Below are 15,542 nucleotides of genomic sequence, written 5' to 3'. Positions count from 1 at the left end.
TAAAGCCACAGAATCGAAGCAATTGATCCATTTCTCTTTTTCCCTCGATATTGATTGCAATTCCAAATTATCATGGAATCGGAACTTATACATACCACACCGGTTTGCTATAACTCATAGACCACCTTCAAGATATAACTGACCAACTCGAGACCCAGACGGAGTCCCCGTTCACCGTGCCAAATTCTTCATCTGTATTTCTCTCCCAACATCCAATACCCTCGCCTCATCCTCATCAAGCTCGCTTCCATCTTCGCTGTCCTCATCATCACTCCCCTTAGCAGCGACCAATCCTCTTTCCTCATCCCCACTGTGTCCATGTCGTTTCGATCGAGCCTCTTTCTTTGTGACCTTCAAACTCTTCTTCTTTCGGTTCTTCTGGAACGCAACCCAGAAGCCCGATCCCAGAATCAAGAGACTACCAAGCCAACTTGTCCAAGCCGGCAACCTGTTCCAAAGAACCTTGTCCCATATTAATGCAAATATCATTTGTGCATAAACCTATATAACAGACCCATCATCATCATGTTAACCACTATCCCATCCAAACAAAATTTACCGAGAAAAGGGGGGAGGGAGAATCTTCAAAACACTAGACCTACCATCTGCGTAACCAACCCCGTCCTCTCCCTCTGAATCGCCGCCGTAAGCAAAAACTGCATACAAAACCCACAGATCCCAATCCCCAACAACAATATCCACTGCAAAAACGTCTGCGGTGCCTTAAACCCAATCCCCGGTAACACCAACAGTCCCAAAAACGACACGATCGTACACCATGCAGAAAAATAATTCACAGTAATCAACGGATGTGCTCGTTTCCCTATCCATCGGATCGTAGTATACGCCGAAGCCGCCCCCAAGACACCCAATAAAGCTACCATTATGGCTGTAAACCGTTGTGATGGTGTGGCTTCGTCGATGTCTAGTCGTATACCTTCATGTGTGGGTGAAGGTTCTGTGCCGCCGCTGCCGGTACTACCCTGATCTTTTGGATCACTGGAGCCGCCGCTGAATAACACCGTCGGTCGAGCGATAAGAATCACACCAAGAAGAGATACTAATCCAGCGATCATTTCAGTTTTGGTGAAAGGTTCTTTGAGGATGATGTAGCATGCGAAACCGGCGACCGAAGGCGCAAGGAAGGTTATGACGGTGGCGTCGGAAACGTCGAGGTAGGTTAATGAGTACTACACGGATATAATCGTTAGGAACCATAGTCGCATGTATATTAACCAATTGTACATACGTATAACCCAAAAACCTAATAAACTCATAGTTAGCATCATAGTCCCTTCAATATAATTCTTATATGATAGACTCAGAAACCTCACCCCAAAGAACCCTCCCACCCCTCTAGCGACCAAAAGCCACCGAACCCCCTTCGGCCCCAACGGAAAATGCGGAACCTGCGTATAATGCATATACGCACTACACAATACTACTGAAATAACCTGTCTCGTGAATAATATCTGTAGCGCATGCTATAATCCCCCAAAGTAGATCAAATCAGTCCCCCCCCAAAAAAAAAAAAAAGAACTTCAATGGCGCTGGCATGCACTCACAAACTCAGTATTAAAACCAGTCTCCAACAACCTCGTAATAACACTCATAATCGACGCAAACACCTGCGCAGCAAGCATAAGCAACATCCCCGAATTCCTATAAGCCAGCCTAGCGAGTTTATCCACCACAGAAGCATCACCCCCCAGCTCCGAAAACCCATCATCATCGTCGTCATCATCGCTATCATCCCCTAACTCTCCATTCGGATTACCCTTCCTAAAAGCCCTCAACTTCTTTAAATCCGGTGGTAACAACGGCGACGGCGTATCCGGCAAAAAACTAGCATTGGATAATAACGACGCATTTGATTCGTTATATTCTTCATGTTTGTATATCCCCTTTCCTGCATTCCTTTTCACCGGTGATACGGATCGTGATCGGAGGCCCGAGTTCTTGGGGAGTGGTAGTGTCGATGTTCGCGATATACCGGGTAAAGGTGTGATGCCATCGTCGTCCTCGGTATTGTTGGTCCCCTTTGGGCGTTTTCCACTCCCGCTTGACGTCAAATTCTTCGGTCTCGACGAGGACGCCATTATGGTTGTACAACGTATAGACGATTACGGTAAAAGAGAGCACCAGAGGGGGAGGCACCAATCGAAAAGTAAACCGAAAACGATATCCCAAAAAAAAAAAAAAAGGAAACGGATCTCCGCCAATTTTCGTGCTACCCGCGAAGCTTCGATCAAGCGGGCCTTAGCTTAGATGCATATTCTAGTCGTAATAAAAATCGGCTAGTGTGAATCTAAAGGGGAGGATAAATAGGTCCTAGTCAATCGAGTGTCATGAACAACCTTGCATTTTAAAGAGCAGTTCGGAATCACATACCAAAGTGAAAAAGCCCTATAAAAAGACTCGTAAGCAAAAAAAGACAAAACCGATGACGGCACCGGCAGCCGTCAGGAACTTGTTATCATTCAATACGATAGCTTCCAGCGCTAGCTTCTCGGCAACGGTACCCACCTCAGGCAGTTCAGCAGCTAGTAGTAGGCGGCAGAGAAGCGAAATGTATGTGGGTCGTTACAAAAGAATACGAAATGCGATTGATAAAGGATCGAATGGAATCCAACTGGGAACTCGTCTGAATTGATGAAAAGCACGAGCTTTTGCAGACCCGCAAATGCCACATTTTTCCGAACCATTCCTCCCCTAAATTTCTGAGGCTAAGCTTCGCTGAACTCGGATTGGATCGAGCCTCACAGCCATCAAGGTGGAGCATACAAACCTTGCATGTGGGCCCATGCGCTGGACTACCACATTTTCAACACAACCATGCATCTGACATGACTCTTACATACATTATCCCCATCATGAAAGGAGTTTGCCGTGGTACCATCAAAGCATCAATCGTCATATACCAGTCGATGTAACCAAATTTAAATATCTTTTATTTCCAACATCTTATGGAACCCTACAAAGATCCGCACCATGTCGCGACGTTCCACTCCAGGATACATCGACGTATAAAACTTGTACTATCTCAATTATACTCGAGTTAACATTATAAACGTATAGTTTAATTTGCATTAAATTAACAAAAATGTCAGCTTACCTCAACTTCCAAGGCATTATTACGTCCAGTTACCCCCTTCATACGCCACCAATCCCGTACCAACAGAATAACTCCGATAACGGCAACAGCCGCGCAAAGTATTCGAGGAAGTAGGCACTTTAATCCTATCTCTGGAGATTCCGATTTTGAGGGTTTGGAAGCGACTTCCGGTTCTCTTTCCTTAATATCCGCCATACGGTTGAATACTTTTGGTCCACTAGATTGGAACACCATTGTAATGATTCTGAGTAAAGTACGGTTATCGTTGGAGTTACGATTGTGAAAATGTGTACGGTATCTAGTGAAATTCCAGCGGACGTGGTTGTGGGTTCGGCTGTGGGTTTGGTTGTGGTTGTAGTCACGGTGACAGCGGCGGCCGTAGCCATCGTCGGGAGAGTGTTATCGGCGCACCATCCCGCGATACTGGGAAGGATGGAAAAAAACGTTCCCAACGTGGCGAGAATCAGGGGGAGTCTCTGCCAAGTTTGTGATCGTTCACTCCTGGCGTTGAACCGGACGCGCTTATGGTGCATAGCCTCTTCCAGATCCATTGCTAGGATCAAAGGCATGTTTCTGTTTTCTTACACAGGTACGAAATTACGTATACTGCCTAGAAGTGGTATCTTCGCATATAAAATTAGCTGAAATATCGTAATGATCAAATATACGATCTTGCAGTCGTGGGTCGAACGTTTAGGTATACGCACCGATGGTGTTTTTACAAATTCGGAATATTATAAGCAGGCGGGGTAGTACGTAGCTATCGATGGGTATCGGAGCATTGAAGTATATCGATACGGTATATTTACCTACTTGGTTACCACATTCATGTCTCATATGACCATGTAGATATGTTTATGACTGTCAACATGTATGAACATATGCATTCTATTATATTCTATTATATTCTATTATATTCTATTATATTCTATTCTTCCAATCTTGCCTCCAGACTAGTCTCATTCCCAGAGCACCGAACTACCTCCAGACCATGGTTAGACTACCAACCGATTAATATATTAGAAACTTTATTTTTAAATTTAGTTTATTGGATTTTATTTACACCTGTATATGCACGGATCGATTTCGAGTCGCTGACTTATTAAAGATAAGTATGCAAACGCTTAGCTCCGAGACTAGATCGATTGTGTATTTACTGTTATATGTTTAGAAATTAAGCAACTGGTGCTAGATTTTATTCTCAACGCTACCTCTGGTCCCTATAGAGCGCCATAGCGATATCTATAAAGAAAGTAAAAACCTACCGTCAGTGTATTATGTGATTTCGAGGGAGCCAGTGCATTCCAGTTTGGAGTGAGTTCTGTAAATTTACGTAAACGTCCCCCCTTGCTCTGGAATAATTATAATCTCCAGCACTATGTTTAAAAGTATTCGAGTCCAGAAGAGTCATGACAGACATCATCTGCGCATACACTTAAACGTTATAAACTTACACTTATGCAACGTTGTACAAAAGGAAGAGCCCAAAGCGCATTTCTCATCCGGACACCCAAGAAAAAAACACAGGTCCCAAAGCCTAGACACTATACCCCTGCCTCAACCTTCAAAGTCGGACCTCAATAAAAACAAAACAGCATATGCATATGCATATGCATACTACCATGCCATCATAACCCGAGGATAGCATCCCAAAAAAAGGAAAGGAAAGGAACAACAAAACAACCGTAGAATCTCCACAGTTCTAAATTCTGACTCCGTGGTTCAGCAAAACTCGAGCGGGATTCAACCTCATTCCAATAATACCATGAAGGACGAGCGATAAGGCCAAATACTGAGTGTGACCACCAGCACCTGAAAATATACGAGGCCAAGCCGTCGAGCTACCCTTGATAAAGGAGGATCCATCAGACTTGAGTGCACTACCAAGAGCACCTCCAGCCCCATTTATAATATTCAGAGTGTTATTGCTACCACCGAGTTGACCGAGAGGACCAGATGCGCCAGGAATATGCGTGGCGATACCACCAATTGCCTTTGTCAGAGTAAGAACGACACCGGATCCGTCAACAACGCTTTGAACAGCCTGTCCGACCCCGTCCGTGAGGCTTGAAAGTAAATCTTGAAATTGAGGTCCAATGCATTTCTCCTCTTCGCCTGTTTTAAGAATAGTGAGGGCGGATTTGCGAACCCTGAATCGAGGCCCATTTGTAGGATAGGCAGATATTGTCTCGATGCTGTCGCGGCGCGTGTTTCGTGTATAAGGAGGATATAAAGTCTCTCTCGGATCGCCTCCAAGTGGTCCCGTATACGTATCATTCGTGAGACTTTCATAGCAACCATCCTTAGCGCAACTGAACCCGTCGGCACAACAGCCACCTCCAAGGTCATCTGGGCATTCATGGTGCCCAGTCATGCAACCAAGTTCAAACGTAGGATATTCATCCGGATGATGCTCGATCCGCTCACACATAATAGGATCCTGGCAGCAGATGACACCAATAGAAGATCTCTCCGTCTTGTAGCAGGAATTCTCAAGTGAGACTTGAATAGGCGAGATAATAAGAATATCTGGACAGCAGATATTCTAATTACTTTCTTTTAGCAAAGAAGCCTAGCAAAAGAATGAATGAAAGAAGCCCTAATATTTAGGGATAACACTTACCGGCATGCCAACGTGACCACAGTTCGACATTCCATATCCACAGCCATACGAATTGTTCGACAAAAGACTATTGTTAAACTCCGGAACCAATTGAGGGAAATAAGACCTCACAGCCACCGCGACTTGAGTCGGCAGCACGCTTTGAGTTTCCCCCAAAGTCATAGTTTCGAAAGTAATTGTCGTCTTATCGTCCCAAACCCAAGAGGTAGTAGGGTAATCAGCTTTATTCGGTTGACCCTGTGGACTATCCATTTCTTTCGGACCGAGATTAGAAATAGGATCCGAAAGCACGTCTGGTTGGTAAGGGATCCAATGGGCATGACTGGCGCCAGTAAAGAGTAGGGAGAGGAGAAGTATGGGCTTGTAAGGCGCCATTTCGATCAAAAGACCTGTATTCTGAATGTGTTTTATAGGATTGTAGCTGTATTGATATACTCTGAATATAATCTAAGGACTCGAAACAATTACGGGTAGATAGAGGAATGTGGAGTAGAATTGAACACTGTGGAGAGGGAAGGAAAGGTGCGATGAGGGGATGGAGTGGAATTGAGAGCGGATCAGGCGTCTACTGGAGATATATTAAAAGATGGAAATGACGAATATATATTGTGAAATATTTACAGCTGTCTATCTAATAAGATATGCATAGATACTTCAACATATCAAACATTTAAAATAAATACAAAAAAGACTATTAGTATTATAGTTATTATTTGAAGTCAATGAACGGGTAACATAAACCCAGAAGAGAAATTCAGAAAAGCGTGCTCAAAAAACTGCTAGCCCGAAGAAAGAAGAAAAATGGCTTGTCTACCAAACGCCAGAAAGAAATAAGTCCCAGAAAAAGAAAAGGTGTATCCGAAGAACGCCGGTATGGATGCAATGCTAATATTCTAAAGGAGTGTGGTATTGAAAAAGTATTCAAAGGACGCCGATGCTAATGCAAATAAGAAAATAGAAAACAATAATCGATATCGTAAAATGTAGACGGTAATGATCGTATCGAATCGAAAAGATGAATATAGTAAGGATCGTAATCGTCTATAAAGCTGACGAAGCTATAAAAAAAAACGGGAAGTCCATGATTGTGCGTGGTTCACATAATACTGCAACCGGGCTTCATCCACTCCATGGCGCTCAAATCCTGCTCAACTCCAAGTTTCTTCAAACACTTGGGGCATTGAACGAAGTCTTCCTCGATGGCCTGGACCAACTTCTTTCGTCCGCAGTCTCGCCAGTTGAACTGGTTTCTGTTTGGGGTGCATCCGGATGTGAAGAGGAAATAAGTGCAGCCGCAGAACTTGTTGTTGATCTGAGTGAAGTAGCACATCTTGTAAAGACTGTGGAGGGTTTTATATATAAATATATAGAAGGATAAGGTGTATAAAAGAGGGAAGAATAGATATTATAGTTTGAGGAAATCTTTTGCTGATTCGAGTTCCGATTGAGGCTAAGATGGACGTAGTATTGTAGTTGTCTCTGATTCTGATTCTGATTCTGAGATTTCCCAAGTCCCACCCAAGACCGTTTTATATGTCTCTGATCGCGGAATTCCGACGGAAGATATATCGATATTAAAGATTACTGATTGTACCCCGCAAGTCGTATCAAACCACTCTTGCAGTCTCGAGGAGGAGTTCGACTGATTATTAAGAAGTTTAAAAAAAAGATAGGGAAAAGTAATCAAAGATAAAACGAAGGTAAAGAAGATTTCTGAGAAGAATGTAAAAGCCCCAAACACGTAAAAGAAATTAAAAAATGTAAAAAATTTAAAAATAAAGCAAAAGAGAAACGAAAGTGCACCGTAGACGAATGAGCAAACTCGTAGACGGGTTCTGTTTGAAGGAGTCGACAGACGAAGCGAACGGTTAACAACCAAAGAAAAGGCGTTGTGAAATGATGACAAATTTAGTATTAATACGTAAATACGATATAAGTAATCAATAAAAATATATAAAACGAATGAATTCACCGAAGGAGCACTAAGCGAGTGAAATGCCCCCTGGAGAAAAGAAAGATACGAGGTTTTAAAAGAAAGAATTAAAATATTATACGCATGAAGGCGTTTGGGGATAATTTGTCTGTTGTGGAAAAGTCAGGTTAACTTCCCAATTCTGAAGTGGTGATGTGATGTTTGAACTAAAAACCATAACATGCTAGCATGGGACCCTCAAGATTTATACATCATCGAAACTTGAGACTCCCATCACCATGAAACCAGGAAACCTAGCCCGATTTTTCCTACCAAGTCTATTTTTTCTTTCGGTATCCTATCCAAAAACATCACGATGTCTGTCTTCCCGTACCCCACTTGGCTAAGCCTCCCGATCAGGCCTCTAGCGGTCACCGGAAGGTAACTTCACGCGGGAGGTAAAAAAAGTTCACAGGTACTCACATACCTACTTACTTACCTAACCAAAGGTATGTACACCTTTTCCCAAAAGGATATCAACGTAAGTGGAGTTTCCGAATCAATCCATGCAGGAATGATCCCAGAATACAACCATGCTACCGCTCAATCAGGGTCCTCCAAGTGATCCGAACCCCCATACCCTTTAGATCATGGAGGAATCGAGAGGGGTTCGACGTATGCCCTGCCACCGCCCAGTCGCTTTCATTCACTTGGGAGACATATTGTGCATGCGACACATACATACACATGCAGCCCAAAGAGCCCTATGATCTGGCACACACATACATAAGTACATACATATGTAAGTATGTGCTCACATAGATACATCTTTGTAGTCGAATATAGCTTTTGCGGCGCTGTATACTCCGCGGTGAATATTTCTGCATATATTAAGCAACGTTAACCGGTTCACTGGACAGCGAACCAACAATGGACCCCCATCCCACACGGTCCCGTAGATTCGGTACCACTGGGTCCCCGATGTAACCCTCCCCAGCTTGTATGTCGAAAGACGGGAGCTGATATCACGATGCATCAATGCACGAAGATCATAGGCTATTATCCAAGATTGGATCAACCGGGTTTTCCTTTTTGGCATGCACGTACTCCATAAAAGCGAAAAGGGTCTCGTTAGGTCTTACTGATGAACGGTATATCGACGGTACACGCTTGTCCTTGTCCGTTTGGATACCCTGAAGATGGTATCTTATTCGCTCAGGCCGAGAAAGCCTTTTAACTTCTTTGTTTTTTTTGGTGGAGGCAAAGCATCACACGCCCAAAAATAAGGGGGAGACCATAGAATAGTTTAGGTCATTAAATTTTCTAACTTCGGATTCTTCTTTGTGTGTATATCAAAAAGTTAAGTTAAGATTTATGGGAAAGTCTGAACCCGTGCCAGGGGTGCCATGGGTGGACAACGATCCAGCCAAATTTAGCATCAAGATGCTCACCCACCACAAGCGAGTCAGGGGAGACTAATCTCCAAACGGGTAAATTTGCGACGTACATAAACCTCTGATTGGCTGGGACCTCGCGACCCAAGTAGATCCAACAATTCCACCACACAATGCATGCACCAAGCCGGTCGCCGAGTTATCATGCATCGTGAGTTCGCCAAATTTTTATTTGAAAAAAAGAGGAGCGCGGCTTCGAATGTGCTTCTAGAAGGGAAAATCACACGAACTCGCATGCATGTTTTTCTTCGTTAGATATGTAGGTGATTCTATCGGGGTCTGAACAGCCCTATCGACAAAACAACGGGTTAGCCGATGACATGGTCATTGATTCAGCCCTAACCATGCGACCCTTTATTTCGGATTCACCCGTAGAGAACCATGCATGCATGCATTCATTCATTCCTCTCTCTATACATACTTACATATATCGCAAGGATCTTGAGGCTGTCCACTTGTGGCTTCAAAGGAATCCCTTGACCAAGTGAGGCATGAACCTATTTTTAAGCATCTGCCGCACAAAAATAAATAAAAATAAAATAAAGTAAAAAGGTTGATGGGGTCTTGGTAGACCCGTAATTTCGGAGAAACCCATCGGGACGGATGTCACCCGATATCCATTCACTTCTGCACGGACAGTTTCTATACTTTACATCATCTTGCATTAGAGATGGGACCCTGAGCATGAGGCTATGGCGTGAGGAGCGAGATCGGAACTATTGACAAGTCATATGCAGATATATACCCACTGGGGAACCTATTACTCGGGAACTTGGAAACGGGTCAAAGAAGAAAAAAAAATTATATTTTAAAACTTTGTCTATATTCTCCAGCAATACCCTCCTCCCTCACCTCTCTTCCTCCCTCACCTCTCTCCCTCCCTTATCCTCTTCCATCTTACTATCGTTCTTTTGTTATTACAATATTATCCACGAGGGAAAAAAAAAACATCGGGTAATGTATCAAAAACCAAGTCTTCTTTTGAGAGAGGTGCTTCAGAAGAAAGAAAAATTCTGAGAAAAAGGAAACTGAAAGGGGAATGAAAGTTAAAAGTACCATAGGGTATCGTGTACGGGAATGAAATACCTCAGACCAGGTGAATTACCGATTGTATTTGAGGACCAGAAAGAAGGGAGGCAAAGGAAAGAATATAAGTACGAAAAAAAGGTTATACACGAAAGAATAAAGTATGTATATTCTCAACCAAGGTTGAGGAGAAAGGTCATTAGGGAACGCTTGCAGTCAACAAAAGAAAAACAGCATCATATCATTAACTAGAACCCAAAGGTTCCAAAAAAAAGGTAAAGTAAAGCTCCCCTAGCGTGTTAAAAGGCCACTCATACAGCGGGGTTGCTTGTGTGTATCTAATGAAAGGTTCGAAACAAAGGAAATATGAGTAAAGGAAGGTATAGCAATGCCAAAAAAAGAAGAAGAATAAACTCCCTAAATGCAAGTAACTAAAAATATTGAGAACAGAAATTTTTTCGCTTTCGCTTTTTGCTTCTAGTGAATGCCAGTCCTCCAAAGGGGAAAAAGAATACCAGGGATTTTTTGTTTCCGAAACATCAAAACCCTGTTTTTTTTGGTTGAAATGAAGTCTATGGTAGGCGTATCATGAAGGATGTATGTCATAATAAGTTAACAAAGGAAATTTACCAGGATGCTTGCTCCTTAGCCCAACAGCCTATCTAGCTCAACTCTTTCGACGGAAGCCGAGCTTTGCACCGATGCTGGCTCGGACCTTGGACTTGCCGGCGCTCTTATCGCTATTCAGGCTGTCAGAAGATCCGGTATATTCATCGTAGGGGTGTGCCCCGGCATATGACTTCGATGCTGGGAGCGATGGTGCTGATCCATTTTGGTATTGAGGACGTGATGGATATGGTTGGTGCTGCTGTTGTGGGGGCTGTTGTGGGGGCTGTTGCATACGCGGCGAAGGTGCCTGGGTACGCATGGATTTGGGTGGAGGAAGAGGAAGCTCAGTGGCTGGTGTCGATGCACTTGGCAGTTGTGGGTTGTATGGCCTAAGGGCCGGCAGGGCACCAGTGGAGCGTTTCTGTTGTAGCCTCGGGGCCGGTTGGTCCCCTACAGCTGGCAAAGGCTTCTGAGACGGCTGTTGCATTGGTCGTACCGGTGGACGCTGTGAGTTTGGTGGAGGTGGACCCGGTTTCCGTTCAACATTTTCTTCAGGGACGGGGCCTACGTCTACACCACTGTCGCGACCAGAGTTCGAGTCACCCTCTTCTGCGCCATTGCTACTTCCATTCTCACTTCTTTTCTCAAAGAACCCCTCAATGTTCTTTAGGATTATGTTATCATAAGGCGCCTCGCCTTCGGACAAGACCAAGTCGGTAAATCTGGCTTTCGGCATCATAGTCCGGCCAGTCTTACCCCACCATGTGCGTACACTTTGTTCGACCTCCTCAGCTTCAGGGATCAACTCTAACCGACGATACAGCCGAGCTTGGTGTGCTCTAGCATAAATACTCGAAGGTAGGTATAGAGCGGACGCATCATTCTGCGGGAAGCCCATTTCAAAGTATTCTATTGCCAGCATATCTCGGTCATTTCTCTGAAGCGGTGTAACACTGTCCTTAATCTTTGATTGGAGGGTCAATGATGGATGAGGGTATGTTAGAGCGCAGGCCAATGTCTGCAGTGGAATTGGATCCTGTGTCACAATGCCAAGTTAGCAACCCTCTCAAGGAATACATGGAGCAATTTTAGGCCTCTCCAGGCAGCTGACTCCACTACCGACTCGGCGGGTTCCGGAAATCACTCATGTTCGAAAAAAAGGGGGTTGAAACTTACAAACTTCTCGGGTGATACAGCCTTATTTGTTTCGATAACATGCATAACGAATTCTCCACACTCTGCTATTCTGCTCCCGCCTTTGGCATTCTTAAGCGCCTGCACGATCCTCCAAGCAAGGCGGACCAAGAGCCACATTCTGTAGATCTCGAATCTAATTTCACCGACCTGCTCTGGTACCCCGAAGGAAATCAACTCTTCTCGGTCGTTCCTTTTTAGGATATCCCAACATTTATTTAAGTGTGCAATGTGATCTGGCGTATTGAGGATTTGTCGGACAAAATTATTGACGGATGGTGATGGGACAGATGGTAGAAGGAATATTAGAACAGATTGATAAGTAGGCGGGTCGTCAAATAGATTTCTCGAAATGACAGTTTGCCAATTGATGATATTCTGTAGCTGCAATTCTGATTGGAACTATATTATGAATCTTAGCATCTATGTATTCATCGTACGTGTTATAAATGAGGTCTTTCTGTAAACTTACATTTCTACCAGCGGTAAAAGATGGGAATCCGGTGGATGGATTAGGAACTGGGCGGGGTGATATCGGGGCAGATCCTGGGCCTGGGCCTGGACCCGGACCCGGACCATATGAATTATTATGCGAAGGAGGCGATGGCCGTCTCTGCTGCTGGTGCTGAGGAGGTGGAGGATGCGATGGAGGAGAAGCACGTCTCGATCTAGGCTGTCCCTGAGCGGAATAGCGTGGGGAACGAGGCTTCGGCGAGAGCGATGGAGATCTCTTACGAGGCATTATATCATGCAGCTGAGGTATTTGGAGAGGACCAACTGGAGCCGTAGGATATGGCCCCCCTCCAACGTTTCCTCCCAAGGAGGTTAAAGAATTGTGAATAGAGCGAGAAGCCAACATCTTGGGTATCTTGTATTAAAAAAATTAAAAAATCGACGGTGTCCTCTGGCTTGAAACTGTAACGACACCGATTTCTTGGTATCGGCGCGAGTGCGAGTATTGTATTATATATTATTACGGGTAATGTGTTGGGCAGAAATGTGGTATTTTGAAGAGCGGGTTAGGAAGCGTTCAGGATTAATTTCGGATAACAAGGCAATTCCCTGCGAACGCTCTCGTAATTGGGCGGGTAGTGTCGTAATTGAAGAATCAAAGATGCATTGTAGCAGCTGAACTGAGGGAAACGGCGATAATGGTTTAGAATATCAGGAATGTTGGATAGATAGGGCGGTTTGCATGCACAGCCGGATGCAGCCAGTCCCAAATACGTTAAAATGGGGTGACGAATTCGAGACTTTGCCGAATATTCACGAACGTAACGCTGGAGATCTCCTTTCCCTTTTTCCTCTTCCTGGCGAGGATTACTTTTCCTTAACTTAGTGCTAAGCTGACAGTACTAATTTGCGAAGTATAGTCGGTCTTTGTCGGCGATATTTTGGTGGTAAGGGACGCAAGCGAGTGAGTGAGCTTTTTGGCTGGGATGTCTCTTCTTTTGAGAAACTACCTGTTAATTCCTGTCCGCTTCGACTTCTATTTCCACTAGCACTTCTGCTTCTGCTTCTGCTTCTGCTTTTACTGACTAGAAGCTAGTGAATGAATAATGTATGTACCGTGCTGTGCTGTAATGTACTGTTGGAATTCGAATGGCACGCTCCAGCCTCCACGTGGGTCCAGCGAGCGAAATTAAGTCGTCAAAACGGCCGCGGCTGCTATGCTATTTATATGTATGGTTATTAGAAAGAAAGAAAAGAATTCTTCAAGACAATCAAAGAAAAAATTAGAAGAAAAAAATAAAATAAGAAAATAAAATAAAATAAAAAATAACGAACGAACGAACGAGCAACAGAACGAACGTCGACGTCGATAAGCTGATTCGATTGACTATAAAATTTGACAGAAGGAGGGTCCTCTGATCTGGTTATGCTGGTGCGTTAGCCCTCGAACGGGAAGGAAATATATAAATTGGTTTGGGCTGGCGCACTGAAAACACCAGTTGGCGGCGAGATGTCCCAAATATAAAACAATATGACGAAGAGAGAAAGAAAGAAAAATAAAATAAAATAAGAAAGCCCAGAAAGTCCGGGCGTCTTTCTTGCTCCCTCGTTCTCAACTTTGGGGGTACATGCACCCGTCCGCCGCCGTATTTGCTTTTGGGCCGTTCTTTCCTACCGTCCTGGACAATTCTCGCTTCAGCCAATTGGCCCCGATCGAAATTTATCTTGTCCCAGGCTCCGCCATACATACTACGCAAGAACAAACCTTGCAAATCGAAAACCGAATGAAATCAAGCGGGACTCCTTCCACTTACTCGATCTGTTGTTTTGTTTCCGGCCGGTGTGCTCGAGCTTTTTTACTCTGCTTTGCTTTGCTTGCTACGATTGCATCCAAGGAGGGAAACTCTGTAGTTTATGATCTCGATCACGATCTGTTGACTAGACCCGGGTCGTTGTTGGTTTCTGAGACGGGTAATCCGGATTGCCCCCTGCAATTGAACCAAGCGTATGGGTTACAAGGTTGTGATTGTTCTTTTTTTATTTTTTATTTTGAGGAAGCAAGCACGATGCATATGCGTGATCTGTTGTATGTGTAGTTCGAAAGTTGTTTTCTTGCAAAATCCGGCCTTCGTACACACCGTGTCATAGCACACGGACGGGGCCAATCAGCATTTATAGATAGATACAATCTTTTTACAAAGACAACTGCAGACAGATGGACAGACAGACGGATTATCGTAATCCGTAATTTACACAGCAGCATCATACATATCATAACAGGTCTGTATTATGTCTTTAACTACTTATAGCCCACGGCCCATCAACAAGGTAGTGGCCCCCAGGCAGATCGCGATCCACACCCCAGGGCACAGGCATGCAAAGGTAGGTGCGCTTCGGACTTTAGACTGATATCATATACCTGGTCGATAATTCTGCGCTATCAGCAGAGCCCACTAGGCAAGTTATTGGATTTTCAATTAAACAGAGATATCACTCACAAAGAACGCAAGGCAAGTGGGACATATCCCATACCTAGTACTCACTTGGTAACTTACATACTACATGCCTAATACCTAGTTATTCCCATCCCACTGATAAGGGGCGGGCAAGCAAGTGGGTGGTGGTGGTAGTGGGTGCATGGTTTCCTCAGGTGCATGTTAGTTAGGGCACACCGGCGTTTGGAAAGAAATTATCAGTGCATGTCAATGTTTCGAGCTATTCGTGCTTTCCCAAGGGTTCGAGGGCTACTTTCCAAACTCGACCCTTCTTGTGTATCTCGGCTTGACTCTTGGGGGCTCTCAAAGTGCTTCCGCGATGTCCGGCGCTCTTCATTCTCCTCACTAAATTGGGAAGAAGCGGATCGGAATGTGCCATGGACGAATCAATGCCCCATCTCGCATTGGCTCGAGCTGGCCCCGGTTGATCCAGCATCCGGACAAGCGACATAGGAATCCTTGAGATGATTCAAGATGGATCGATGGCGGTCGGAACATTGTAAGAGAAGGAAATTAATAAAGGTCACATCTTAACATTAAACATTCATCATCATCACATCTCAGATATACCTCACTGAATTCAACAGGTCCTGACGTAACCAAAGTATTCTGAATCTCGATATTCCATTCAAAGAACGAGGTACGACAAAAGAGAAGAGAA

The 15,542-nt window shown here is 44.2% G+C and overlaps 5 protein-coding genes across 5 annotated transcripts; all 5 read right to left on the bottom strand.

Annotated features, from left to right (window-relative positions):
- Window positions 1-171: 171 nt before the first annotated feature.
- Window positions 172-2,099, bottom strand: AOL_s00188g110 (uncharacterized protein; the record flags this gene model as incomplete). Its single annotated transcript, XM_011128359.1, has 4 exons — window positions 172-501; window positions 603-1,190; window positions 1,250-1,264; window positions 1,566-2,099. The coding sequence occupies 4 exons, from the start codon at window positions 2,097-2,099 to the stop codon at window positions 172-174; spliced, it is 1,467 nt and encodes a 488-aa protein (XP_011126661.1).
- An 840-nt stretch (window positions 2,100-2,939) lies between these two features.
- AOL_s00188g109 (uncharacterized protein) lies at window positions 2,940-3,349 on the bottom strand (the record flags this gene model as incomplete). Its single annotated transcript, XM_011128358.1, has 2 exons — window positions 2,940-3,038; window positions 3,116-3,349. 2 exons carry the CDS (start codon window positions 3,347-3,349, stop codon window positions 2,940-2,942), a joined length of 333 nt encoding a protein of 110 aa, XP_011126660.1.
- Window positions 3,350-4,817: 1,468 nt separating this feature from the next.
- AOL_s00188g108 (uncharacterized protein) lies at window positions 4,818-6,113 on the bottom strand (the record flags this gene model as incomplete). The annotated part of the gene is made up of 2 exons (XM_011128357.1): window positions 4,818-5,660; window positions 5,739-6,113. 2 exons carry the CDS (start codon window positions 6,111-6,113, stop codon window positions 4,818-4,820), a joined length of 1,218 nt encoding a protein of 405 aa, XP_011126659.1.
- Window positions 6,114-6,834: 721 nt separating this feature from the next.
- Window positions 6,835-7,068, bottom strand: AOL_s00188g107 (uncharacterized protein; the record flags this gene model as incomplete). The annotated part of the gene is made up of 1 exon (XM_011128356.1): window positions 6,835-7,068. One exon carries the CDS (start codon window positions 7,066-7,068, stop codon window positions 6,835-6,837), a length of 234 nt encoding a protein of 77 aa, XP_011126658.1.
- Window positions 7,069-10,797: 3,729 nt separating this feature from the next.
- On the bottom strand, window positions 10,798-12,792 carry AOL_s00188g106 (uncharacterized protein; the record flags this gene model as incomplete). Its single annotated transcript, XM_011128355.1, has 3 exons — window positions 10,798-11,775; window positions 11,916-12,335; window positions 12,406-12,792. The coding sequence occupies 3 exons, from the start codon at window positions 12,790-12,792 to the stop codon at window positions 10,798-10,800; spliced, it is 1,785 nt and encodes a 594-aa protein (XP_011126657.1).
- Window positions 12,793-15,542: the final 2,750 nt, after the last annotated feature.

Source organism: Orbilia oligospora (assembly GCF_000225545.1).
Source record: "Orbilia oligospora ATCC 24927 unplaced genomic scaffold scaffold00188, whole genome shotgun sequence".
Lineage (NCBI taxonomy): Eukaryota > Fungi > Ascomycota > Orbiliomycetes > Orbiliales > Orbiliaceae > Orbilia > Orbilia oligospora.
This window is presented reverse-complemented; position numbering and strand designations above follow the sequence as displayed.